General features: G+C 53.7%; 12 protein-coding genes across 12 annotated transcripts; 9 read left to right on the forward strand and 3 right to left on the reverse strand.

Moving 5' to 3' along the window:
- Positions 1-68: 68 nt before the first annotated feature.
- Positions 69-864, forward strand: N656DRAFT_785365 (uncharacterized protein). The gene has a single exon (XM_064816364.1). The coding sequence runs from the start codon at positions 222-224 to the stop codon at positions 765-767; it is 546 nt and encodes a 181-aa protein (XP_064664922.1). The 5' UTR covers positions 69-221; the 3' UTR covers positions 768-864.
- A 1,077-nt stretch (positions 865-1,941) lies between these two features.
- On the forward strand, positions 1,942-2,376 carry N656DRAFT_720229 (RmlC-like cupin; the record flags this gene model as incomplete). Its single annotated transcript, XM_064812434.1, has 1 exon — positions 1,942-2,376. A coding segment is annotated over one exon (435 nt), but the record flags the coding sequence as incomplete, so codon positions are not given.
- A 1,619-nt stretch (positions 2,377-3,995) lies between these two features.
- Positions 3,996-5,171, reverse strand: N656DRAFT_763510 (uncharacterized protein; the record flags this gene model as incomplete). Its single annotated transcript, XM_064813298.1, has 1 exon — positions 3,996-5,171. One exon carries the CDS (start codon positions 5,169-5,171, stop codon positions 3,996-3,998), a length of 1,176 nt encoding a protein of 391 aa, XP_064664924.1.
- A 2,008-nt stretch (positions 5,172-7,179) lies between these two features.
- On the forward strand, positions 7,180-8,967 carry N656DRAFT_720263 (kinase-like protein; the record flags this gene model as incomplete). Its single annotated transcript, XM_064812435.1, has 1 exon — positions 7,180-8,967. One exon carries the CDS (start codon positions 7,180-7,182, stop codon positions 8,965-8,967), a length of 1,788 nt encoding a protein of 595 aa, XP_064664925.1.
- Positions 8,968-9,294: 327 nt separating this feature from the next.
- Positions 9,295-10,036, reverse strand: N656DRAFT_802742 (uncharacterized protein; the record flags this gene model as incomplete). Its single annotated transcript, XM_064818280.1, has 2 exons — positions 9,295-9,827; positions 9,898-10,036. The coding sequence occupies 2 exons, from the start codon at positions 10,034-10,036 to the stop codon at positions 9,295-9,297; spliced, it is 672 nt and encodes a 223-aa protein (XP_064664926.1).
- A 2,153-nt stretch (positions 10,037-12,189) lies between these two features.
- N656DRAFT_513912 (uncharacterized protein) lies at positions 12,190-12,598 on the forward strand. Its single transcript, XM_064809919.1, has one exon. It carries the CDS (start codon positions 12,281-12,283, stop codon positions 12,491-12,493), a length of 213 nt encoding a protein of 70 aa, XP_064664927.1. The 5' UTR covers positions 12,190-12,280; the 3' UTR covers positions 12,494-12,598.
- Positions 12,599-12,720: 122 nt separating this feature from the next.
- Positions 12,721-13,905, forward strand: N656DRAFT_772632 (uncharacterized protein; the record flags this gene model as incomplete). Its single annotated transcript, XM_064813947.1, has 1 exon — positions 12,721-13,905. The coding sequence occupies one exon, from the start codon at positions 12,721-12,723 to the stop codon at positions 13,903-13,905; it is 1,185 nt and encodes a 394-aa protein (XP_064664928.1).
- Positions 13,906-15,125: 1,220 nt separating this feature from the next.
- Positions 15,126-16,946, forward strand: N656DRAFT_785372 (uncharacterized protein). Its single transcript, XM_064816365.1, has one exon. It carries the CDS (start codon positions 15,591-15,593, stop codon positions 16,665-16,667), a length of 1,077 nt encoding a protein of 358 aa, XP_064664929.1. The 5' UTR covers positions 15,126-15,590; the 3' UTR covers positions 16,668-16,946.
- Positions 16,947-18,842: 1,896 nt separating this feature from the next.
- Positions 18,843-19,220, forward strand: N656DRAFT_698185 (uncharacterized protein; the record flags this gene model as incomplete). The annotated part of the gene is made up of 2 exons (XM_064810706.1): positions 18,843-19,125; positions 19,183-19,220. Coding segments are annotated over 2 exons (321 nt in total), but the record flags the coding sequence as incomplete, so codon positions are not given.
- A 492-nt stretch (positions 19,221-19,712) lies between these two features.
- Positions 19,713-20,576, forward strand: N656DRAFT_514190 (uncharacterized protein). Its single transcript, XM_064809920.1, has one exon. The coding sequence runs from the start codon at positions 19,846-19,848 to the stop codon at positions 20,524-20,526; it is 681 nt and encodes a 226-aa protein (XP_064664931.1). The 5' UTR covers positions 19,713-19,845; the 3' UTR covers positions 20,527-20,576.
- A 444-nt stretch (positions 20,577-21,020) lies between these two features.
- Positions 21,021-23,005, forward strand: N656DRAFT_785374 (FAD/NAD(P)-binding domain-containing protein). Its single transcript, XM_064816366.1, has one exon. It carries the CDS (start codon positions 21,195-21,197, stop codon positions 22,695-22,697), a length of 1,503 nt encoding a protein of 500 aa, XP_064664932.1. The 5' UTR covers positions 21,021-21,194; the 3' UTR covers positions 22,698-23,005.
- Positions 22,917-23,596, reverse strand: N656DRAFT_514242 (uncharacterized protein). The gene has a single exon (XM_064809921.1). It carries the CDS (start codon positions 23,468-23,470, stop codon positions 23,042-23,044), a length of 429 nt encoding a protein of 142 aa, XP_064664933.1. The 5' UTR covers positions 23,471-23,596; the 3' UTR covers positions 22,917-23,041.
- Between the last annotated feature and the right edge of the window lie 596 nt (positions 23,597-24,192).

Consider the following 24,192-nt stretch of genomic DNA (forward strand, 5'->3'; position numbering starts at 1 on the left):
ATGTGTTGGCCCGTTGGGAACACCTCTGCTTTGATGTGGTTGCTACAACATCAGGTGCACATACCCTATGTTAGGTACCTAGTTTATGTATCTGACTTTGCTTTCTCGTTCTAAAGCACAATAAGTAGAGCACCCTTCACCTCAGCTTTCAATTCCTTCAAGTTTTTGACAACCCTCCATACTTCTCATTTCCCTACAGTACCCCCTCAGCAACCAACAAGATGGCTTCACCTGCTACTGCCATCAACGAAGCGGACTTGGAGAAATTCCCAGTTTGCAAGATCGCTGTCTCAGTTCAACTCCAGCCTCCCGACAACCTTTGCATCGTCGTTCAGTTTTCGGATATGCCGTATGCCGGTCTCTATGCAACCTTCTTACAGAGGGCCAGACCCCCGTTTGAGTACACTGCGACCCCAGGGACCGACGACACTGTCACCTTAACGCTCCCAAATTTGGGATCTCCATTTCCTCTGATGATTGATAGCAAAGGCGAGTGTCTCTTCGAGAGCGAAAACGTTGCCAAAACCTGGGAGGAGCAGACTGGCCTGTGGCGTAGAACGCCCGGGCAAGGTCGTATGTCGCGAGCGTGTGCGGATTATATGTTTGCGCGGGACCTCATGAAGGCTCTGAGACTTGATATGGGAGACATGCGGGACGCTTGGGAGGGAACGCCAACCGCCAAACCTCGCCGCGGGATTTGGGAATATATGTATGCAAGGCATCAACGAAAGGTTCTGGAAAAAGGGGTCAAGACCAGAGGCCGTTAGAGTCCGAGCTTTGAGCGCGTTATTGTAGGCATAACACGGGCTGGGATCTTCTTCATTCAATCTACCCACCTTTCAATACATTCGCATCTTCTCTAGGGCATCCATCTTGATGTGATAGGCGTCGAGATCAATATGAATGTCTTGGGGTCTTCGGCGCGTGACGGTACCCTCGAGGCAGCACGCTCGCGTACCAAGACGAGTTTGGCGTTCCCTTTCTTACACTTCTCAAGAGAGACTTGAGGCGCTATACAAATGCCTCAGTGCCATAAACCTTCCGCCTGCTATGCCTGTTTCAACAGACTATGGTACAGCTGCGAACATGGCATTGTCATGGTACCTTTTGTTCTGTATCCCCGCCTTCCTTAGAAGATGAACCACCCTACTCGTCGGGGGCTATTGCGGTAAACAGACCGGCAAGCCACAAACAAGTCCGCAGTCCGCAGTGAGATATGTACTTCGGTGGGTCTGTTGACACCGGAAGCTCAGGCAGAATAGGGGGTGTTGATTTACCCCTGAAACACTGTGCCCCACAGTGTCTTTTTTCTGTGTCGAACTATCGATTGTGCCTACTCATACGGCAACACCAGACACCTTCCCTCCACTCAACTCAACCGCAACGGTCTTCACTTTCACTTAGGTATGCGCACATCTTACCTCAAGAGACAGGGTGAAGCGATCAGGCATCAACTACACTAGGCTCATCGTATCGACGTCTCATCTGCTCTTTCACTCTAATCTAACTACCTAGGCTCAAGATGGCTTAAACTCTTTTCTGTTACTGATACTGTCTTCAATCATTGTATGCCTTAGGAACCTCGGCTGTCCCCTTATCACGATGCTCCCATTCCCCGGACACTACACGCTGTAGACGCGTATACTAATAGCCAAGAATCAGTGACCCAGTTCCAACTTTCAAGCTACCCCTCAGCCTCAACCCCACATGTATACGTATGTCATGGATTCGACGGAGCATTGGCAACTTCTCCCACTGTCGATCCACAATGAGTCTCACCTACTATATATACCTATCTATTTCACTTCTACCATCTCCGTGACATCATGCACGCTAGTACCGCACCGTACTCCCTACCTCTTCTACTCTTGCACAACAACACCGAGACGCTGAACTTGAATCACGAGTTGTCCAAGCTCGAAGCAGCCTCAGGCTCAGCCCCAGCCTCAGCCCCAGCCTGTCGTCCTTCACTCCCATGACATGGCCAACATGACATCTGAAGCCTTCCCCGACCCAAGCACCGGCGGCAACGTGAGCTGGAAAACACTGATTGGGCGACCCAAGACCGAGTCGGACACCTTGACCGTGGGCATTGCGACATGTCCGCCCGCTTCCAAGTCGGGCCATTTGAAATTGCATAGTCACACGCATGCCGAGATCTACCATGTCGCTTCCGGCCGCGGTGTGGTTAGGGTTGATGGCGCCGAGTACGGGGTGCAGAGAAGCAGTGTGGTGTATATTCCTGGAGATGCCGAACATGGGATATGGAACACGGGCGAGGATGAGCTGGTGTGGTTGTACGTGTTTGCGGCGGATGGGTTTGGGGAGGTTGTTTATGGGTTTAGTGGCACAGAGGGTGGGAAGGAGAGGGCGTAGTTGTAGGAGGAGTTGTCGGCAGCTACAAGTGATGGATGGCTTTCAGTAAGGATAGGTACTATGTAAACTTTTGGAGCTGAGACTAGAGGTTCTTGGGATTCGTCGCAGTCACGCTGGCGACGGTAATGCAACATGGACACTCGATACCACAGCAGATGATGGCATCGATCAATAAGGTATACCTACCTCAAGTAGGTAGTACATACAATGCTAAGACAACATACTGCAACTATATACGGATAGGTACCAAGTCTCTGCTCTCGATGATCCATGCTATCGTGACATCCAACAGCGAGAGCAGGTTCCCTGACGTTGCTAATAGCGCCTGGCGCACCTGCTCTGTGGGAGGAGCTCTAGGCAGTCATGTTATGCCTCCTACTGAGATGAATGCAGTAAGCAGAATTTGCCGCCCAGAACAGGCCCGGACAACCAACTGCCCCAATCGTCCACCATTAGCCCGGTTCTCGCCTTAAGGTGACACATTTTGGCCTACTAGCCGGGGGCTGTCACAGGCTGACCCGTCGGCTTACTCGGAAGTGAACAGTACTTAGAGAGGAAGGATCATGTGCCAGGCTTCTACGGAGTAAACTCCGGTCTGCCAAGCACACGCCGGCAGCCTGGCGAAGGCAACCAGTCGCGATATTCAACGTACTGTACTGTGTATGTACAGTAGACGATCCAACGTGGTGCACTTCACCTCTGGCAGGCTAAGCCTGAGCAGCCATGGGTCTCTTTCAATCCCATCAATTGACCTGTTGAGTTAGCATGGTATTGGATCGACTCAAGGTTCTGGATACGTTAGTAAGACGAGCAGGCAATCTTGTCTTTGGGAAATTGAACTTTTTACGCGGTTCGTTGCTTCTTCTTTGCTCTTGCTGCTTCCGATCTGAATGCCCGCCAACAGAGGAAGGTCCAACCCGGCCTTGTTGCTTCGCGCCAGTATAGAAACCCCCCCCCCCCCCCCCCCTCACTCCTCTCCTCGGCAGGTTCAGACCTCAATGCCCATGCTCATCATCTCTTCCACTGGACTCTCCATCATTGCTTGAGTGTTTTCCTATTCCACGTCTTGAGAAACAAATGGCTTTTTGGCAGCTCGCTCCCACCAGGATGCGAATAGAAGAAGCGTTCAACCGGAACTGGAGAAGAAGAAACCGGACCTCGACACGCTTCACCATGTTGTGAGATCAATTGAGGCGAATGTCGATACGAGCATAGCAGAAAAAACAATGATCACATCTAGCCTCTTACTTCAATTAAGATCCGACAGCCCTTGTGCCTCAAGCAGCAGGAGGCTGCCGTGCTAGCGGTTGGCGATCAGGTAGGTTTGTAGGGTATCGCTTGCTGTAACTGGGCCGAAGCCGGAAAGCCCCAGTCAACACATCCATGATGCACCGGACGGAAAAAGGATGGTCAAGTCATTGAAAACACCATTGCACTTGCAACAGTAAACAGCTTTCGACACAGAATTAAGGCAGAAAAGAACATTACCACGAATAAAATAAATAGAGGTATGTACAGTCGTAACACATATGTACACGGGGTATCGGTAAGTAGGCAGTCCCAACCCAACCACCAACACCAAGACCCCCAGAACGCCAACCCCAAAAACGCCGCCGTCATTAGCAACCTGAATCGACCCATCTTCTACCTCTAGGTCTTGACCGTGAGGTTTCAGGCAAGGGTTTCTGTATCCTACTCGCTGGCTCGCCAGGACTTCTCCTAGTCCTTTGCACCACGGGACTGCACTCCCGTTTGACTCTCGACAGTTGTGAATTCCGTGGATCGCGATGATGCGCGGTGTAGATGTAATCGAGCTCACGGTCGGAGAGAGGATGTGGGTGTGACGGGGAGAGACTCCGGTGCCGACGATGTTGCAGACAGGGTTTGGTGTCGAAGAACGCTGTGGACTGCCCTTCGGGTTTCGGTGTCGGTGTCGAGGATTCTGAGGCATCGACTGGCGATTGCACTTGTATGGGGACGTGATGGTGATATTTTTTGGGGCTTGTTTTTGTTTGTGGCGAGGTGATGTCCACCTTGGAAATCATCGGCGCAGCTGCAGGTTTAGCACTGACTGCTTGAGATGCTTCGTCATGTGAACTATGCGAGTGGGATTCTGGCAGGGGACAGCAATCGGGCTCGGATTCAGAGAATGACAACGTGCGCGCCGGTGTCAAAGGGTCGGAGCCGTAGTTGCAATGTGCATCATCAATCGGCGAAGCAACGGACGAATCTGAGCACATCGTCATGGACCGAGGAGAAGGAGGCAAGATCGATAGTGCGGTCGAGTACTCCAAAGGCTCGTCGGTCATGATGGGACCATCATCGTCGTCGAACAGGGAGCCGTGAGAGCTGGTCATCGAGCCGACACTGCTGCCGGCATCGGACGCCGAGGCTGAAGACGGAGCTTTGTACCATGGGTGGTCCTGGGGTAGGTATGATGCAAAGTAACGGACGAGAGAATCTAGCGATCTCGTGCGGAAGAGCTGCACGGCATGTTGCCACTGCTCGGTGCCGATGAGAGAAGGGTTCGCAATGATTTCGAACGAAGCGGATTCTAGGGAGTCATTCAATTCGCGGAGACGCTGTCGCTTGCGGTCCTCGAGCAAACGATGAAACTCGTCAGCGGAATTCGCTTCGTGCGAGATCTCGTAGACGTCGTGGTGGAATGCCTCGGGGTCTTGTATCGAAGACGGTATTGTGTTGTACTGCTCGTGCAGCTTGGTGAAGAGGTCCTCCCTCTTCAAGCCAAACTTCCAATGCGGCCAACTCCAACAGCTATCGTCTGGATCATCCATTCTCTGGGGACCAGTAACGGCGAGGGTTGAGAGGATCGGGAGGGTTTGTCGGTGTTCCGAGTGGAGCGAGAGAGGAGACCAAGAGTGAGAACCGGAGAGGGAGAAGTCTTGCTGTAATCGTGAAGCACGGATCTGGCGTCGGCGCTGGAAGCCATCTAAGCAGTGGATATGACGATGAACATTGTAGAGGGTCGGCGGTGGATACGATGGTTGTGTTTTGTTACAGGCCTCTAGGCTCAATGGTCTGGTAACCTGGTGTTGAGGCAGGAGTTGAGATGGGTTGTCGCAGAAGTGGTTTCTGGCCGTAGGGCTGGGGTCATCAAAGTCTCAGGAAAGAACGCTCTGGCTTAGGTGTTGGCCGGCACCAAACAAAGACTCCAATACGACCTGGGCAGCCACGGCATGCATCCGAGGCGCCACTCGTTTGAACTTGTCCAATCAAATTGACCATTATGCGAGGGATTTTCAAAGAGGCAATGCAGACCGCCGCCCAGCCACGGCGCGCTTACCGTATCTTAGCCAATGAGCAATCATGCCTAAAATGGGTCTTTCAATGTGTCCAATCGCGGGACTTCTCGACTGCAGCCGGCATTCCATTAGCCTTGGTCATGCTCACCCGACGCACACTTGGAATTTGAGGAGGGGCGTGTTCGCATCATGGCCCGTCATGATTGCACTGCCCTCCAATTCCAGTTCCAAACCTCCTTCGACGAAAGCGACAATCTTCGTCACTCCAGTCCGGTCAGTTATGTCGACTTCCAAATCGCAGCGAAGCGGATGTTTAAAATAAAATGGCTAACGTTACTATAGTATGGAGTCATCCTGATCCAACTCGATCATTCGCATTTGGTATCCCTCGATTCACCGACTGCACTGGACTGCGCGATGTGGTCATCTTTCGGCCTCGTGATGACACCAGCCCGGTGGCCAGATGACGGTCATAGTGAGACGGAGTGGACCGAGAGCAGTTGATGCAGGTGTGAAAATATCAACAGCAGATCCGACGCTCACTCACACCCTGACTGGACCCGACCAGGGCAGACATCACTCTCGGATGACGGCTCTGGAGGTGCTGCACCGTCCTGATTCCCTCGCCATCGAGAAGCCCACAAGAGCAACAGATGCTGACAGCCGTAACTGCGCTTTTCGGTCCGGTTGCGCTTCTCGGTCAGGTTCGCCAGCTGGTGCGTCCGCCAAGCGGCGACAAATGGGTTGGCAGCTGTCAGCTGAAGTCAATCCACCGAAGGTCCGTACAGCTGGGGCGGGCAACACAGCCTTGAAGCGTTCAACAACCCATGATGCCGGATTTGAAGCCCGGGAGGCATCTGGGCTAAATATCCCAAATGTCTTCTCCCATGAGCAGCAATCTGACACTTGGGTGGCGAATTCTGCCCTGAAATGACAGCGATTTCAACAGCACCGCATCACCTGGGCCCCGAGTCCGGATGTCGAGTGACAGACGCAGCGAAGCATCTCGCTAACAGTTCAAGCATGCGGGCGGCAGACAAGCGCTAGGCACCTGCTGCACCGCTCGCTCGCTCTCTTCTGGGAGCTTCGACATGTCTTCGCTCGCTAACCACCCTGTTCCGGGTGAGGCTGATACTCAATCAGCAGGCGCCCTTCCAACACTGTTTCTGTACTCTCACCGCGCCCATCTGACTTCCTCTTCAATGGTCATTTTCGCAAACCATGGCACTCGAGTCCTAGATTCACCATATATACACAGCCCGAGAATTGCCTCTTGTCGGGTCTGTTTTTCATCTCGCTTTCTTCATTGCCCAGTATTCGTTCCGCTCGTTTCCATACGTCCATTCCTCTTGTCTCCGCGCCCGTCCAAAATTCACCGTTGGTTGCCTAGTACCTCCGTTCGCTTACGCTCCATATTTTTCGCGCTGTCCCTGAACACTGTGGTTAACCTGTGACCAAACGACAACGCCATTTCCTACACTTCTGTGTTTTCCAGCATTTGGCGCAGAGATTTTAGCCATAGCCCCTCATGCGCCTAGCCATGGGCGATGCGAGGGAGTACACGGAGCTCTCCGAGCAGAAGACGGAGCCTTTCTCGCAGGGCGAACTCCAGGCCCGGTTGCAACGGTCCCGTATGGAAGAGCTCAGTGCTATGAACAGCACAGTGCCGCTGGATAAGCTGGTGGTCCCGCTGGACAAGGACATTCGCATTCTACTGAGACCGCTTGCGGGCAGCCGAGCTGTGAGCCCTGGTGAGCAAGACAACTGCAAGTTACTTGCATTTCACGCCGCGGATGCCGAAGAGGACGAGCCGCCGCACAAGGTTCTAGCCGTGACACAACGAGACCGGGACATCCGATTTACCGTGAGAATTCCCGACATTCTCCCTAATCTCGCCTTGCAGTGTGAGCTGTACTATGACCCTGCCAGCGACAACCAGATCTTCATCAACCGCTCGAACCAGCCTGTCACGGTGTCCAGGATATCCCAAGAGCCCAGAGACAACCAAGGAGATCAGTACGAAGTGAACCCGCGTGATTTCAAGGCCCTTGCTCCAGGAACATGGCGCGTCCACATGGGTGGAAACAAGGCACTGGATTTTCGAATCCTAGAAAAGCGGCCAATGCTGCTACGTGGGCCTTCAAGTTTCTCGTCTGACCTGTCTGATGGGGTGAATTCCGCGGGCAAGAGATCTTTTGTGGCCGACGCGGACGATGCCCTCAGCCCTGAAAAGAGGCGACGGGCTCATGACAGCGCCCAGGAGAAGAACGACGACAGCTACATCATGATCCTTCCTGCTTCAAAGAACCAGCTCACTCTCCCACGGCCCTCGGCAGAGAAGGGGAAGGAGCTTTCAGTGTCAAGTGGCCACCCCCTTCTGGATATGCAATCCGAAGAGACGGTCGAGGTTCCGCCAAGGACACAGGTCGTCGGGTATACGCTCACGAAAAAGGAGCAAATTGCATCGACGAGCTTGTCAAGCGTTTTCACGGCCGACTACTCCGAGGTCCCCTCGGGCGTGATCGTCGTCAAGGTCCTCAAGACCCGATCTCCGCTTACGGCCAACAATGAGGCCGCTGAGGCTAAGGACGTGATTCGTCAGGCTGATATCTGGCTGCGCGAATTCCAGAGCCAAGGAAATCTTGAGCACAAGAGCATTGTGCGCTTGTACGGCGGCGACGCCAGGTTTCTTTCGTTGTACATGGAGCATGTCGATGGTCGAGATTTGTCCTCCAGGAGCATGTGGCGGACTCCGGGAACGGATCTGTTCAGCGGCGACCGCACTGACGCCTCGCACATTTTGCGCGACATCGCGAGCGCCCTGCACTACGTCCACGGGAAGGGTCTGGTGCACAACGACATCAAACCGGGCAATATCCTGTACAGCCGCGAGCGCGGAGCCGTACTGTGTGACTTTGGCCTATCATCTCATCAATCCAGAGATACAGCCTCGATCGGTGGTACCCCGTGGTATGTGCCGCCCGAATTCATCGGCCGGAAGCAGCGCGGTCCACCAAGTGACGTTTGGGCTCTAGGGGTCACGATGCTATACGTCCTGGGCAAGATCTCGTGGCCGGATGCGAGGGCGCATAAGAACCACCCACGGCACCTACACTGGGTGATTGCCAAGGTCAACTCGAGGGACCAAGACCCATCCAACCGCATGAGAGAGTGGCTGAAGGAGGTGAACGCAGCACGCAGCGGGCTCGATTTACGCGATAAGCTTGAGCGCCTAGTATACGAAATGCTGGCACCTAATCCGCAATCCAGAGTGACGACCAAAGACATTGTCAACCAGATGTTTGCCGAAGCAGCGCTGGACACATGATTGAGGGAAGAAGGCAGCATGCGGAAATTGCAAATTGCAACACTGCCAGGGGCAGTGACCTGCAGTGTTGGACACAGTGCATCTGCAACGTGTGCCACTGTCTCACATCCGGCGCATGTGACTGCGGCACCCCTGAACTACGTTTCGGCCCTTGGGCAAGACGGTGAGCATATCTGTCTCTCATGTCGTCTCTGCCCAAACAAATTGTGCCGCATGCAAAGCTTCGTCCATATCCGCCGCTAACTAAGATTATGACTTATACAGCCGAAAACCGCCAGATCAACACTTAGGATCCTCCTTCCTAGCCAACCCTTCCGACGTGGCACGTTATACACTCATACCAAACACGACACTCATTGTGATAGCGACCACGGATGACAGCACAAGCGTGCTCACGCCGTTGAACGAACCAGAACCCGGCGATGGCGATGACGACGGCGATGTCGTCGGGTTAGGCTGCGACTGCGACTGCGATCCGATGACTGTATATGACACTCCGGTGCTGTTTGCGCACTCGTTGCCGCTCAACGCCGTCGCGTTGGCGCGGAAGGTGATGTCAGCGCAGTTGTATAGCGCATTGCCGTCGTCGCCCACAGTCACTACTTGGAGACTGCCTCGCGACCCGTCACTGATGGGCAGATCCGTAGGCAACGCGATCTGGGGCACACAGAGTGTTCCGTTACCAGTCTCGTTCCAAAAGGGGTTGGTCAGGGAATAGTTGAAGTTGGATACGTCGTCGCCCAGGCCGAGGTTGACGAAGATGTATGTCCACGGATGGTGCAGGTCCAGCTTGAGGCTGCCGCCCGTCATCGGCCAGTCTGTTCGGTTACCGCCGGGGAGATTGCCCGGTACACCGGCGCCTGTAAGCAGTTGCGGTTGGTTATTGTCTCGCTCTTGACAGATGCAGGCGGGAAACAAGTGACGGCTTACATGGTTGGACCCATTGCGAATAGCTCTCGTTCAATCTGCCCGACCCGACGGTGACAGCCCTTCCGGTTGGGTACTCGATGGAGAAGTGGGCGTCTGCGAAGTGGGCGACAACAAGGAGGATCAACGCCGAGAAGGCCATGTTGACGAGGCAGAGTTGACGCGACTTGCGCTCGATGGCAATTCAAGAGATTGTTGAGAGAGCAATTAAGAGACAGCACAAGCTCTTGTGATCCGGATTCGCAGGCGCACACTCCCAACGTTCAAGTTGCCCGCCAGAAAAGCGCCCGAAGTCGAAATGAAGTCGTGACGATGACATTGAGTGGCCCAGCTTCTCCATAAATAAATACCTCGAATCCATCCATGATCCATTCGCCTGCCGTTTGTGGTTACCTACGTTATCGCGTGCAGTGGTTGGTGGTTCCCCAAATTCCCTTCCCCTGGCGGTACGGTGGACTCAGTCTTGCATTCTGCACATCTGCACAGAGCTTAGCTTCTGGTAAACTGCGCCGCCCGCCGTGCTGGGAACCAATCAAATCCGCCGCAACCCGCAACCCTAGGTAACGCGAGCGCAATTGAGCAAGTTTACCCTCATCGCCTCGATGTTTTCTTCTCTTGCTAAGCTGAAAACGGACTGCTACCCTCAAATCCCTCTGCTTCTTCCTTCTCCTACCCTGCCTAGGTAGGGAATTGCCTACGCTAGCAGCTTACCGCGACGGCGGTCTGAAGAGCGCAGCCGATGAATGGGTATTCATTGTAGGAGGTTGGAGGGCTGAAGGAGGATCGAAAGGCGTTGAACTGTGTCGAAAGAGCGAAACCCCACTGCCCCAATAAATAAGGTACTGAAAGAGGCACCAAAAGAACCAAGAAAGAATGTGGACCATATCGCTAGATTGGGCATAGCCCAGACCCACCACTGTAGACTACTAGAGCCCTCCGCACTGGGCAACAGAACTTAGAAAAATAAGGCAATCTTTACCGCTCTCTTTCAGTACCTACCTACAGCTGAGGCTTCCCCGACGTTCCCCCTCCCATTCAACAAGTCACTCCAATATTACCCCGCCCCCGCCATCAGGGGCTGCGGGGTTTGGGCGCATTTTGGAAGACAAGACTTGTCGGCTTAGAGCCAGGCTGGGAATCAGGTGATCACGACAGATGACAGCTCTAGTGGAATATGTAGGTATTTCTTAGCCTTATTCCTTGCTTCTGCTCTTGATCGTGGCGTATGCACTATAAACACCAGTGACACTACGGAGCACCTACTCTGTACTCGTCAGGAGCTTCATAATCGCATCTGCCACTCTATGAAGTAGTGGTAATATAAGGCACGTCTAGGACCACTGAGAAGTTCTAGGCGTCCAGTCAAGTACATATGGGCAGATGTCTTCCGAGCAGGTATTCGAGGCAAATCGCTCAAAGTTTTGTTGAGCTTGCGGGACAACGCATAGCGCGGGAAGGCAAAGCTATCGTGGGAGGCGATCATCTGGTCTTCCTTCCATTCTGCTATGCCAACTTGTGGTAGTCTGATTCAAGCAGGAGGTTGTTATTCGGGGACCGTACTGTACAATAATTAAGTGGCCAGGAGCAGGAGACACGAGTCAATTTTGACGTTCTAACTTTTAAGTACTACATACAGTATCTACATGTAAGTACTGTATGTATTGAGAAAACGCAACAGGGCACCAAGAGACAATGCGGATAGACGTTTCTAGACGTACACTAAATGAGACCCATCCGATCTTTGTCCTGAATTACCGACCAGGTCGAGTCATGAGATGAATGGAGGGAGGATGTTAAATAAATCTGAATCAGTAAGTCTAAGCGCAGAGTACAGGACACACATCGGTTCAAGAGCTTAGGGAGCTTCAGGCGATTGCGATCAATTGCCGTTTTTAGGTTTTCTCCACACCGTCCGCAATGGCGATGTTAAAATTCTCCGACGATATTGACTCCAGCTGTACGAAGTACAGGACCGCAATCCCGGCGATGCTGTTGCGCAAGGTTCCCCAAACCGGGTAGCGAAAGTGCCGAAGCGATTTCTCGAACAAAAAAACAAGTTGGGACCGTCGTTCATGGTTTCCATGGCATGGATGGATTCCCCCCTGAAACGGGGGCAGTCTTGGCGGGGCAAAGGGCAACGGTGCAACCGCTGGCGCAATAAGGAAACATTTTTGTCCTTGAGGATCCAGAGATCCACGGATCATCAGAGCGGCAGAGATCAAAGCGGTTACACTTACCTTACACGAGCTTATTTCGTACCTGGCCGAGCTGGCTTGCGAACCAAAAGCGTGCTACTTTTAAGCGCGCCCTAACTGACCGGGAATCAGAAACGACTGATCGACGTGGGGTTTCAGCAACCCCATCTAGATCTCTTACAGACCGTGAGATGTGGAGTTGCCTTTGCCCCTGCCATCCTTGCATTTGCCCATGCGAAGTCTCACGTCGAAATCCACGTTCCTGGTGGTTCGGATTGTTTGTATTGCATTTTGCACCGAGGCTCATCGCTTTGCACGTTTTGGGTGTCTCGCGAGTGTTTCTTCATGCAGCATGTACATTTCTGGCAGCAGGGGAAGGGAGAAAACGGGATGGGAAGATCTGATCCGGAGATCGTAACCTTGAAGCTTATTCCCATCAGGGGCTGGGAGTTCCTACCCTTATATGAACCGCATGTCTTCTCGGTTGGCTTGCTTCCTAGCGTTTCAATGTGCTCCTAAAGTTGCCGAGTCCATTCAGTTCCTTGGTCCTTTCCATTCATTCTTGGTCTGCCGGGTAGACGTTCTTTCTTCAATTCTCATCTTTCGTGTACCTTCATTTATTCCCTTCACCATGGCTGGAACCACTACCACTCTTTCCTGGCGGCAGGCCGTCACAGCTGCTCTTTACCTGGGCGGCACCGCCCATGCTGCCCTCATCCGGCAAAGAGACCCCCAGCCCCTGATCGTGGTCAGTGGTGCGGGCCAAAACCAAGACATCGCAGCCCAACTTCAGAATTTGATCCAGAGCGGTGCCGCTCAGGGCCAAGGTGATGTTATCGCGCGGATTCAGGATCTTCTCCAGGGCGGCGCCGCCAATCTCCCAGCGGCCGGCGGCCAGCTTCAGGATCTCCTGAACAGTCTGCTCGGGGCCAATCCAGGTCTGAACCCCAACCTTCCTGTGGCAGCTCCTGTGGCCTCGGAAGTCATCGTCACCGCCACCGAGGGCGCAGCCACTGAGACTGCCACAACGGAGACTGCTGCTACAGAAACGGCTGCGCAAACAGAAGAAGCCAATGCTACAGCGACGGCCACAGAGACCACGGCCACCGAAGAAGCTACTGCTATAGAGACTGCGACGGAAGCTACTGGCACTGAGGCGACCACAGCAACAGCAACCGAGACAGCAGCCAACGAGACTGCTACCGCCACAGAAGAAGCCACGGCGGGTGAGACAGCCACGGCCACCGAAACCGCAGAGGCCACTGCCACCGCCACCGAGACAGCAGAAGCAACAGCGACACCTCCGCCGCCGCCAGGGAACGTCACTGCGCCCATCATCGGCGGAAACAACACCGACGTCGGCAACGGAAAGGGCAAGGGCAAGGGTAGAGACCGCGCCGGCAAGGGCAAAGGCAATGGAAAAGCAAACGGCAAGGGCAAGGGCAAGGGCAAGGGGAAAGGGGACAACGCCGACGACGATGCCGATGCCGATGACGATGCTGACGACAATGCCAACGGTCATGGCAAGGGTCAAGGCAAGGCAAATGTCAACAACGGTCAGGCCAATGTTGTGGACCTGAACGAGATCCTTGAGGCTATCACGGGCGGAGGCAACGGGAAGGGCAAGGGCAAGGCCCAAGCCCAGGCCGTCGAGGGTAAAGGCAAGGGCAAGGCCCAGGACGCTCAGGGTAAGGGCAAGGGCAAGGACAATAACGCGGGTGAGGGCAACGACTCGGACAATGTTGCCACTGTGGTGGTGCCAGTGGTGAATTCTAGGCGCAGGCGGGCCGCTGTCCGGCGCGGACTGTACATGTAAGCGGGCCCAGGATAACAAAATGAGGAAATAGAGGGTTAGGGCATGTACTGGTACCTGCCCGGCCGGCCGGTCTGGACTGTCCGGGGGTGACTTTGTATTCAGTGTATACATATAACGACTAGGTTCTGGAAGATGTGAACATGTGTTGGGACTAGGAATCATGCAGTGAGCAGAGCGGCTGCTTCTCTTAGGGGTCCGAATGGAGGTAGGTTTTGCCAAGAATAAGGGGGAGACATTCTCACAGTCATCGGCAACTGCCAACACTTCTTGCAGCGTCAGTCGATGGTTCTATGCTTGCCATAAAGTCTTGGCCTGAAGGAAGCACTCTAATCCACCTCTTCCCCTCGCTCTTCTTCGTCGTCCTTGCACTCGTCCTCCCCTCTGACTGGCATGGGCTGGGTGGGGATTCACTCTGGAAGTGGGACATCGGGGGCATGCACGAATGTATGGATGTCTCCCTTAGCCCCTGAAATAAACAATCTCAGCTGTCTTGGTCGTTTCCGTCAGCCTGAGTTCAAGGGTACAGCGCATTGGTCGACATGATGATTCTAACGTGCTTTCCATTGTAGCTAGGTATCTTATGTACCGTGATTTGGAAAACATGAACTGTCAACAGCCCGGGTCCCCGGCCGGCGCGGCCACAGGCAACTGATGTGGAAGGTAGATGTTTTGATCCGAGTTCTGCGGGTTTGCAACAACATGCGGAAAATCCAGAGTTCCAGACCTATGATCAGTAGCATAAGTGATTTGTTGGTTAGGGGTAAGTAGGTAAATAGTTCGAACTTGGCGACCTGGTGTAAGAGCGTCATGAGCCAAGCTTCCAGTCTTCCAACTACATGGCCGCGAGTACCGGTAATTCTTCAGCGGCATCCCCAGCTACCTCAATCCAAGATGGGATGCAATGAGCCCAAATCTCACGCAGGTTTATTCATGTTAATGTCGGTGGGTATGTAACGTTAACTCGAACTTTGACGGCCATACCGTCAACCGAGTCCCGACAATGCTTGAACATAGCTAATGGCCTGATGCCCGCAGAGCATCGGTGAGGACGCCGGGCATCAACTCGGGCTGTGCTGCAGTTTGTCCTGCGTGTCAGGTAGGATTGCCTCGGTTGAGTTCCACTCTGTTGGGCGCAGCAGAGTTTTTGCACCGCTGCCCGCATTAGTTGTAGCGTTAAGCTTAATCCGAGTAACAACTCTTGGTCCCCTGGCCCACAAAATGCCACGAACCAGCCGCTGACGATGGTAGGCGACTCCCTAGCGCCATCTTCCCCAAATTTCCTCACCCGGAGCTCTGGCGTTCTCAACTCCATGATTGGGTGGATAATATTCTCAACATCTAGCCCTATTCCAGTGGGGCTCTCGAAAGCAGCTAGAACGCCGGCTTGCCAAGTTACGAGTACAGCTGGACGGTAACAACATCATGCCATGAGATACTCCAAGTCGGCGACTCGGCGGAGTCTTGAGATGAGGCCTCAACGAGGAAGAATGTGAGCATCGCAGTTGAAGCCAGTATAAAGTGCCTGGAGCATCGCCATGTTGTCGAGCTGGTATCTCATCATCAGCATCTTGAGCATTGCACTTCACCGACAGACAAACACCTCGATTCCCTGAACCTAATCAGAACATCTTCATCGAAGAATCAACACCAGATCACCCAGCCATCAAACCATTCCATCCATCAACATGCGCACATCCACGCAGTGGTCTGCCTTCGTGGCCGGTATCCTCATCTCGGCCCCTCACTCTGCCGTCTGCCAGAAGACACCCAACGAAAACCTCGTCCTGGCCGACTGCGGCATCGGCCTCGGACACAATGGCGGTTCGACGTCGCGCGAGATGATGTACTACTCGGGCGACGTGTGGACCGGCAACGGCGACGCCACCAACAAACCCACGCACATGGTCAACGTGCCCTGGACCGGAGCCTACCCCTGGGGTCCGCAGGGCGTCAAGGCCAAGATGCCCAACGGCGACGAGTGGAGCGTCTACATCAACGATAAGATCAAGGACCCCAACTCGGCCGGCGACGCCTGGCACAGCTACGAGCTGGACAAGCCGCTCAAGTGCTACTCGTACCACGTCGACAAGGTCTACAAGCTGGACGACGGCAAGTGGTGCTCGAGCGCCTACGTCTGCAATCACCGCGGCAAGCCCAGGCCCGGAAGCAGCAGCGGCGGTGGTGGCGGTGGTGGTGGTGACAAGGACAAGATCCGCATCACCGGCTCAACCAACTCCGACTTTGTCGAGCTGTACGAACAGACCCCCGAGCATGTCATGGCCACCGTCAAGAAAACCTTCAGCAGCACGAGCATCAACTGCGACTCGACGCCCATCAGCCTCGGCTCCAAGTGCACCATCTCATGGAAATGCCACGGCGAGCCCGGCTTGAAGGCCCTCGAGAAAATGTCGGCTGCCTACGACTCCATGGCCGCCGAGCCCAAGTTCTCTTCCAAGCGCCAGTCAACCACCGAGGTCTGCCGCACTCCCGACACCCGGCCCGGCAAGGAGGGCCAGTGCCTGAGGTGGGAGACCAAGGTGGATAACTACGTCAAGGTCCCGAAGACCCTTGATCTCATCATGGACAACATGCCGTCGGATGGTTCCAACCCGAGTGTTCATGGATGGATGAATTATGAGATCTCCTGCGACAGAACCTCCAAGGAGTGCATCATTTGCAAGGCCATTGGCGGTGCCCTGAGGATTGCGTCCAATGCTGCGGGTGCCACCGTCCTGCTTGGCTGCAAGGCCAACGGCTGTTAAGCATTGCATGTTCTGCGAGCGGGACATGAGGCTGCAACTGGTCGAAATGAATGGCTTGCGCAAGCAAGCGTATAACGATTGGGGGTTAGTACCTATGCATGGTGTTTAGACTTTTTCGTGGGTTTAAGGAGACGGTGGAAAGGGTGAGGAGTTCAGGGGCTGATGGGGCACTGCTGTGGCATGAACTTGGGAGTTCTTGAGGAAACCATGATAGACCTTTGCTTATGTTTGTATATACTAACTGCGTTTAAACTGTCTGGTACATAAAAAGATCCTTCGTGGTCTCGCATCTTTTCCCAGTTACCACCTTCTCGAGGTTCTTGCAATGATGAAAGCCCAATGCATATGGTCTGTAGTCGTAAGGTCACGAAGCTTTGCAGATATACTAGGACATGCCGTAACGTTATCTTCCTTGAGTATTTCCAGCTATGGTACTCTTCCCTTTTCTTTCCTTTCACGGCCTGGGAATAATGTCTCGGGGAATTTCGGCGAGCTAGGGATGTCCCGTTGCGCTAGAGGCATGGCATCTTACTCGAAAGGTTGAAGCATGGGATTCATGCACTACAACTCCGAAGGTACATAAAATGCGTACACTGCCTAGGTGGTCGGGATATGACATACGTCAACCATTCTTTGACCATCTCTGCCTACACGCCGGAATCCTCCACCTGCGCATATGTCTTGGAACGGATCGGTTGGAGTGAGAATGATTCTAACCAGCCAATGACTTTATCCTGAGGCTGGGCATGATCCGCCTGCACCATCGGCCAAAGACAGGTCCCATCTTCTCTCATCTCATTGCTCACCATTGCTCACAAAAACCGCCGTCGGATGGCATCTGCAGGCGCTACACATGCACGTATAATACAGTATGCATGCAACTTGAGGTTAAGATACTGGCGGTTCACAAGCGTTCCGATCGACAGTGCCTACGGAGGTCCCATATCCAGATTCTAGGTAATTCCACATAGCGGTTACACACCGCTGTTCAATTTGAAGAGTTCTGTGAACCAACGAACCAGGCATGGACGTGCCAAGGATGGGCACCTCGATAAGACGGGCATCAAGAGCACCTGCAGACAGATCTGCCTGAATTTTTCTGTTCACAGAATTTGACAGAAACGCAGGACTCTCAGCCGTTGTCTCATGCCATGTCTTGTCCAAAGCCCCAAGCCTTTCCCCGCACTCTTGGGCCCTGCTCACTTATCGTTTGCTTTCAAGAGTGCCGTCGCCAAGTCGTGATGGCACTCTTGGCGAGCGCTTGGCGCCCGTCGCAGCGGGAGTCCCGGAAGCTTGGACAAGCCCTCGATAATATCTCGGCGCGACTTTGTAGCGCGGGACGAGCCTGGCGAGATTTCCAGCCGCTACTGTACTACAACTTCCCGTCCCAATTCTCTGGGTTGATTACCTCAAACTTCTCCCCGTGTTTCCACACCACAGACTTGAGGAAACGTTAATTCCGAAATCACCAAACCAAGGGTCATCACTCACTTAAACCACGGCGAGCCATATCATTCCAAGCTGAATATCACCCCACCCCAGCCAACATTCCGTCCCTTCGGTCCCTTCAACTTCCATTTCTCATTCAAGGCGTCACTCGTCATCCTTCCTGGGCTGCCCCCGATCGGAATCTCCGGCAAGCGCAGACTATTAAAGCCTTATCAATTACCGTCCTTTGCACGACCCGTGGCCAAACTATTTCGTCGCCCTTACATCACCTGTTTTGCTTCATCCGTGGGTGCAGTGGAAAGTTATATCTCAAGTCCACCCGACTCCCCGAGATAGTCGTTGCTTCGCGCCTAGACTTGGTGTGAAGGCCACTATCTTGCCGTGTACGCCCAACTTCTCGGCATACCGGACATCATCGAGTTGACAAAAGGTAATCTATCGACCCATATTCGACAGTAATGCCCGTTGAAACACCGTCCTGACGTTGTTCTGGCATCTGGACAAGTTTACTACAGCCCGAGGTTTGGTCCCGGTCTGCTCGGATCTGATATCTTGTGCCACCTACCCGAATTACGACGACGTCTCTCCCGCCTAATTTCCTATCTCCGACCCTCAATGCCGCAAGCACAACGTTCCTTTCGCCATCGTCGACATCCCTGACGACCTTTGTGGCTGGTTCCTAGAACTACCAGACCCCAAATACTATCATTGATGGCGGCACGCGCGGCAAACGCAGCTGTCAGGGAGCGACGACGGAGATCGACACCGGTCGACCTGGAACGGATCGATGTGCTGAAAGCGCTAACGGCGGCCGAATACTCCAGGCGGCAGTTCATCCTGAACTTTGCTGCCAGCCGGGACACCCAACTTCTGGTGCCGGGCCAGAAGTCCGCGGCCGTCAAAGCCGCCGAGGAGTGGGTTGCAACATGCTTCGCCCAGAATGATATGGCCACAGCCAACAATGACTACTTCAAGTACATGGTTGATGCACGACTGTGGGCGACCCACGGTATGCTAACTCACCCCCTCTCCCTTCAACCGCCGGCCGCTAACCCCCTGCCTGCAGTTGGTAACGACGTGGAGTTCCCCTTCTCGTTCATGCGCCAGCGCAGCAAGTCCGAGGGAGCGCCAAGTGACATTTCCAGTGTTGGAATAGACCTACCGCGTTCTCAGAGTGAAGCTTTCGCGGATGGCAAGATTTTGAGTCCCGTAACGACCGCCACCTCGCATCCTGGGCCAGAATCAACCTTGACTCCCAACTCGGGAAAAACAACGCAACGCCGACGGGGGTCGACACGGACGGCTCACACAACGACGAGGCCTTCGTCCGAGGGACGACGGAGCATGTCCTGGCCCAGCGTCGACATGAAAATGCAAATTCCAAAACTGGAACGCGACAAGCTCCCTTTTCTGGTCCGGATTGGCCGCTGGTCTCGGCGAGTATCCTCCATGTCTGCTTCGTGACTGGATTCAGCCCTGCGAACGAACGAACCGGGAGTTGTCTCGGGCGAAACTTGGCCGAGACATATCGACACGTGAGCCACTCATTGCTGCAAACGGATTCTGACTGGACGGTCGCTCGTTGAGGGAGTTTGCTGTGTACACAGTAAGGACGGAGGATGGGGGAGTTGGTGCGTCTTCAAGGCTTGGCCGAACCACCCGCCAACAGCATCCGGCTCCCGGCCGTTGCACTGCCACGTCGCCCACTTGTCCCACACATTGGAAGCCTATGAACGGATTTCTTGCCTGGTGGGGGGGAGACGGGAAGGGACGATGGATTTTCAGACTTGTTGGCTTGGCTTTTCCTTGGTATTGGATGCTTGATGATTCTTGGCTGGCACAAGCCCCCCGCGGCGCCGAGGCCAAGCCTGAGGTTCCGGACAAAGGTCCTTTATACTTGATGACGCTTGGCAAGGTATCTCGCAGTTTCACATATTGGTCATGGTGTTGCTGTAGTGTTAGGTCATGCCCGCCGGAGATGGCTGCCTTGCTCGTCGGCTTCGGCTGTCTTACCCCGATGGCATCTTGGGCCTGCATGTCGTGTGTCGTCGTCGTTACCCGGGCTGTTAGCGGTGACATCCTTATATACATAAGTATGTATCCGGATTGCCAAGTATGTATTCTACCTATGGTCGCTGGTAGGATATGGCAGGGTTCAAAACTTCAAATTGTTCGCTCCTTTGGACTCGAGACTCCATGCACGTGTGCCCAGAGACGGATAATATCGTATAAAGCCATGCGTGCATGCATGCAATATGACAGCATTTCATCTCTAGAGCACCCAGTGTACGCTCCAACCCGGGGCTATTCTACCCATCGGCTCGACCTTCATTGCATTCAGGGGCCCGAGTGTAATGAAGGCTTGTCCACGGGTATACAATGCCCCCGTGGTTTGTTCGCTAGCGCCTGACTTGAAGACAGGGCCCAATCCCGAAATCCAAATCTCGACAGTAAAACAACCACTTTTCGCACAGATAAACAGACAAATAAAATGGAACATTCTGAATATTGCTAAATGCTTTATTTTTCTGCGTTGATATATTCCTTATGGCTGTGAAGATGCATCTTTTGAAATTTGGACCAGGACCCCTGTCCTGAGTTCCGCGCTAACAAACACACCAGGGTTGTACTGTACTCTCCATGGTAGTTAGACCTTTGCCCCTGTTAGGTAACTACTTAACCCTACACCTAACCCTAGCAGGGTATTCGGCCACCCCTGTCTGTAGGATCCTTAGGATCTATCCCTCACCAAATCCTACAAGACCTAGGTACCTTAGGGTTAGAGTTTACTACTTGGATTCTAAACCTTAATCTGACTTACACTTGGGCTATCGTGATGCCATTCGTGTTCGACGAAACGGTAAGGTTTTAAGGGGGTTGCTCACATCTCAATCAACGCATAATGGACAGTGGTCCGCCCGATCCGGTTAGCGCGGAGTGGAAATTGCCTCGGCTTTTTTTTCCGCCGCGGTTTCGTGCATAGTCCGATGCCCTCGGACATTCAGCCTCACGTCTGCTTCTGCAGCTGCTTCCCGGACGCGACCTGGATATCTTGGTGCAACGGCTCCCAACTCAGAAATGGCACCCGACTTGGAGGAGTTCGATATTGTCGTTGTAGGAGCGGGCCTCAGCGGCATCAACACAGCATACCGCCTAAAGAATGACCTCCCACGACGCAAATTTGCCATCCTCGAAGCGCGCAATGAGCTAGGCGGAACATGGGGCTTTTGGAAGTATCCCGGCGTCCGCTCTGACAGCGCCATGGGCTTGTTCGGGTTTCCCTGGTACCCCTGGCCGCACGAGGTCAACATGGCCCAAGGTCCCGCCCTCAAGGCCTACATGCAGGATGCTGCTGCTTCACAAGGCATTGATAAGAAGATCCGCTTCGGCCATCGCCTGGTCTCGGCCAGCTGGAGCATCGACGAACAGCGTTGGACCCTCCAGGTCGACGTGACCCTCCCCGATGGCGGCGTTAGGGGGATTACCCTCAAGACCTGGTGGCTCATCAATGCTACGGGCTACTACCGCTACGACAAGGCGCTTCCGGTCCATATCCCAGGGATTGATAAGTTTGGTGGCCAGGTTATCCACCCTCAGTTCTGGGACGACAGCCTCGACTACGCTGGGAAACGGATCGTCATCATCGGGTCCGGAGCCACCGCCATAACCCTCCTGCCAGCCCTCGCTGAAACGGCTGGAAGCGTTACAATGTTGCAGCGGAGCCCCTCGTACGTGCTTGCCATGCCGAGGAAAAGTAGCATGTTCGGCTCGTTGTCAAAGTTCATGCCAGCACGCTGGGCGAGGACAGTTATCTGGTGGCAGAGAATGTTCGTTGAGACACTCTTCGTCAGGTTACTCCTGACATTCCCGCGATTCTTCCGGAAACTTCTCATCACCGAGATGCAGAAGCAGCTTCCCGAGGGATTCAACATCAACAAACACTTCACCCCTCGCTACAACCCATTCGAGCAACGCCTTTGTTTCTGTCCCGGCGGCGACTTCTTCAAGGCCCTACACAGACCAAACGCCCATATCGTCACTGACACCATCGAGACGGTCACCCAGAGAGGCATCTTGCTCAAGTCAGGGGAAACTCTCGAAGCAGACATCATCATCACCGCTACTGGGCTTTACGTTGCGTTTATGTCTGGCATCTCGGTTACCGTGGACGGAGAACCCGTGATCGACCAAATCGGCCAGAGATACACGTGGAACGGGACCATGCTGGAAGGCCTGCCCAACTCTGGACTCATCGTGGGCTACACCGCGGCGACGTGGACACCTGGAGCTGATGTCCGGGCACGGCAACTCATCAAGGTCATCAAGTACATGGAGAAGACGGGGGCTACATCGGCCACACCCTACATTGACCCGTCGGAACGCGCCCGGCTTCCCAACAAGTCGGCCGTCTCCCTTAGCTCAACCTATGTGACAAGTGCCGTTGACAGGATTCCAAGGGCTGCCGGCGTCGGTCCCTGGAGGAATGGGATGGACTGGGTGTCTGACACGTGGCGGCTTCTCTTCACCAGCGTCAAGTCGGGTATGCGCTACACCTTTGCAACTAAGTCAAAGCATGTTTGATACAGGTTTTGATATGACCAATCTTTTCCCTTCTGGAACCACCGCATCTGGGGCAGGCCTTCGCGCATCGTCGCGCCAAATAGTGTACCTGTAACGATTAGATTGTTTGCACAGTAGGTAGCTATTGCATCTACTGAGCAAAATGATAGTGGTCTGTCCTATGAGTGGATACGAAGGTCGGGTTCATGGGTGGTATGTGTCCTACAACGGGAAAGGGGTCATAATGTAGGTAGGATCTTCGAGGGAATCTGTGTAGGTAGGTTGCTAGGCGTTCCTATTCGCACTGCCTCTATTTGCTCCGATTGTTGCTATTAATCTCGTTAGGCAGGAGTCATCAGATTATCTCAGGCGGACTCACTTAACCCTTCCGCTTCCTCCATCATTTCCCTGGAACTAAACCCCATCATCTCCGAGAAGGATACCGGTGTGATCCAGTCTAGTAGTATGCAGTATCTTCGGATTTTGGCAAGGGAGTCCGTCCGCCAGAGCCCAGTCGACTCTTCCCACTTTTTAGCGTCACTATCATTGTTGAAGATACAGGTTCCATCTTCTCTGATCAACGTGGGAAGCGGCTCCGTCGTTGTTGGGAGCGTAATAAAGATTTTCTTGCTCCGAGTGGCCGTAGTGTACTCGAAGGGACGTTTGGCTCTTCGCAAGAAGCGCTCATAAAGTCTGGCATATATGAGATGGGAGAATTCAAGAGTGATGATCGTGCTGGTAGATGAGGAAGAGTCTACCAAGAAATCGATGCTGCACTCTGGAAGCGAATCCATATGATCAACGTAGGTGAGGGTGGGAGCTGCGAAGGAGGTGACCCTAGCCCTCTGCTCTAAGCTGATACGTCTAGGAATCGAGGCAGGTATAGTACCTTATCTAGGTAATGACAGCGGCTGGGAAGGGGGAGCCCGCCAACGCCGCCCATGTGGCAATTCAGACATCAATGATGCCTAACGGAAATATGCGCTGTCTGACCCGAACAGCCAGTCCCGATGCAGACCTGCGTCTGCAGTGCATATTCTCGGCATAGAATACCCCACAAGAGTCTTACTTGCATGTAGGTAGGTAGGTATGCTCAGCCAATCAGTCCCTTCCACCTGGCGGCCCCAAGATTGCGCCGCATGCTAGCCTGAGGTTACCGGTTTGCTTGGATGCCTAACATCCCGGTCGACAATCCGTCCGATACATAGCACAACCACTGGACAGACAGCAATGGATTGTACGCATCCCGTCTTCTACACAACTGAATATCAGGTCTCGTACACATTATCCTCATGAAATCTAACCCTGTGACTCCATGAACAGATTTTGTTACTTGGTGCCCAGTGATGTTCCGTGTCTTTGAGAAAGAGCGTCCTAGAGACGAAGAGCATGGTCGGCCTGTCACCCACAACTCAGGCCGGGTTGTTGTAGACTTTAATGACAACCGCTGGGAGATCGATGTCAACAAAAGAGCCCTTATTAGTAAGGTCGTAAAAGCAAAAAGTACTGGCGAGCA

Source organism: Canariomyces notabilis (assembly GCF_033297395.1).
Source record: "Canariomyces notabilis strain CBS 508.74 unplaced genomic scaffold N656scaffold_44, whole genome shotgun sequence".
Lineage (NCBI taxonomy): Eukaryota > Fungi > Ascomycota > Sordariomycetes > Sordariales > Chaetomiaceae > Canariomyces > Canariomyces notabilis.

Coding starts and splice junctions, on each gene's coding strand:
- N656DRAFT_514190 (XM_064809920.1), top strand. CDS start 19,846: ATGAACGGATTTCTTGCCTGGTGGGGGGGAGACGGGAAGGGACGATGG.
- N656DRAFT_785372 (XM_064816365.1), top strand. CDS start 15,591: ATGCGCACATCCACGCAGTGGTCTGCCTTCGTGGCCGGTATCCTCATC.
- N656DRAFT_513912 (XM_064809919.1), top strand. CDS start 12,281: ATGTGGAGTTGCCTTTGCCCCTGCCATCCTTGCATTTGCCCATGCGAA.
- N656DRAFT_785374 (XM_064816366.1), top strand. CDS start 21,195: ATGGCACCCGACTTGGAGGAGTTCGATATTGTCGTTGTAGGAGCGGGC.
- N656DRAFT_514242 (XM_064809921.1), bottom strand. CDS start 23,470: ATGGATTCGCTTCCAGAGTGCAGCATCGATTTCTTGGTAGACTCTTCC.
- N656DRAFT_785365 (XM_064816364.1), top strand. CDS start 222: ATGGCTTCACCTGCTACTGCCATCAACGAAGCGGACTTGGAGAAATTC.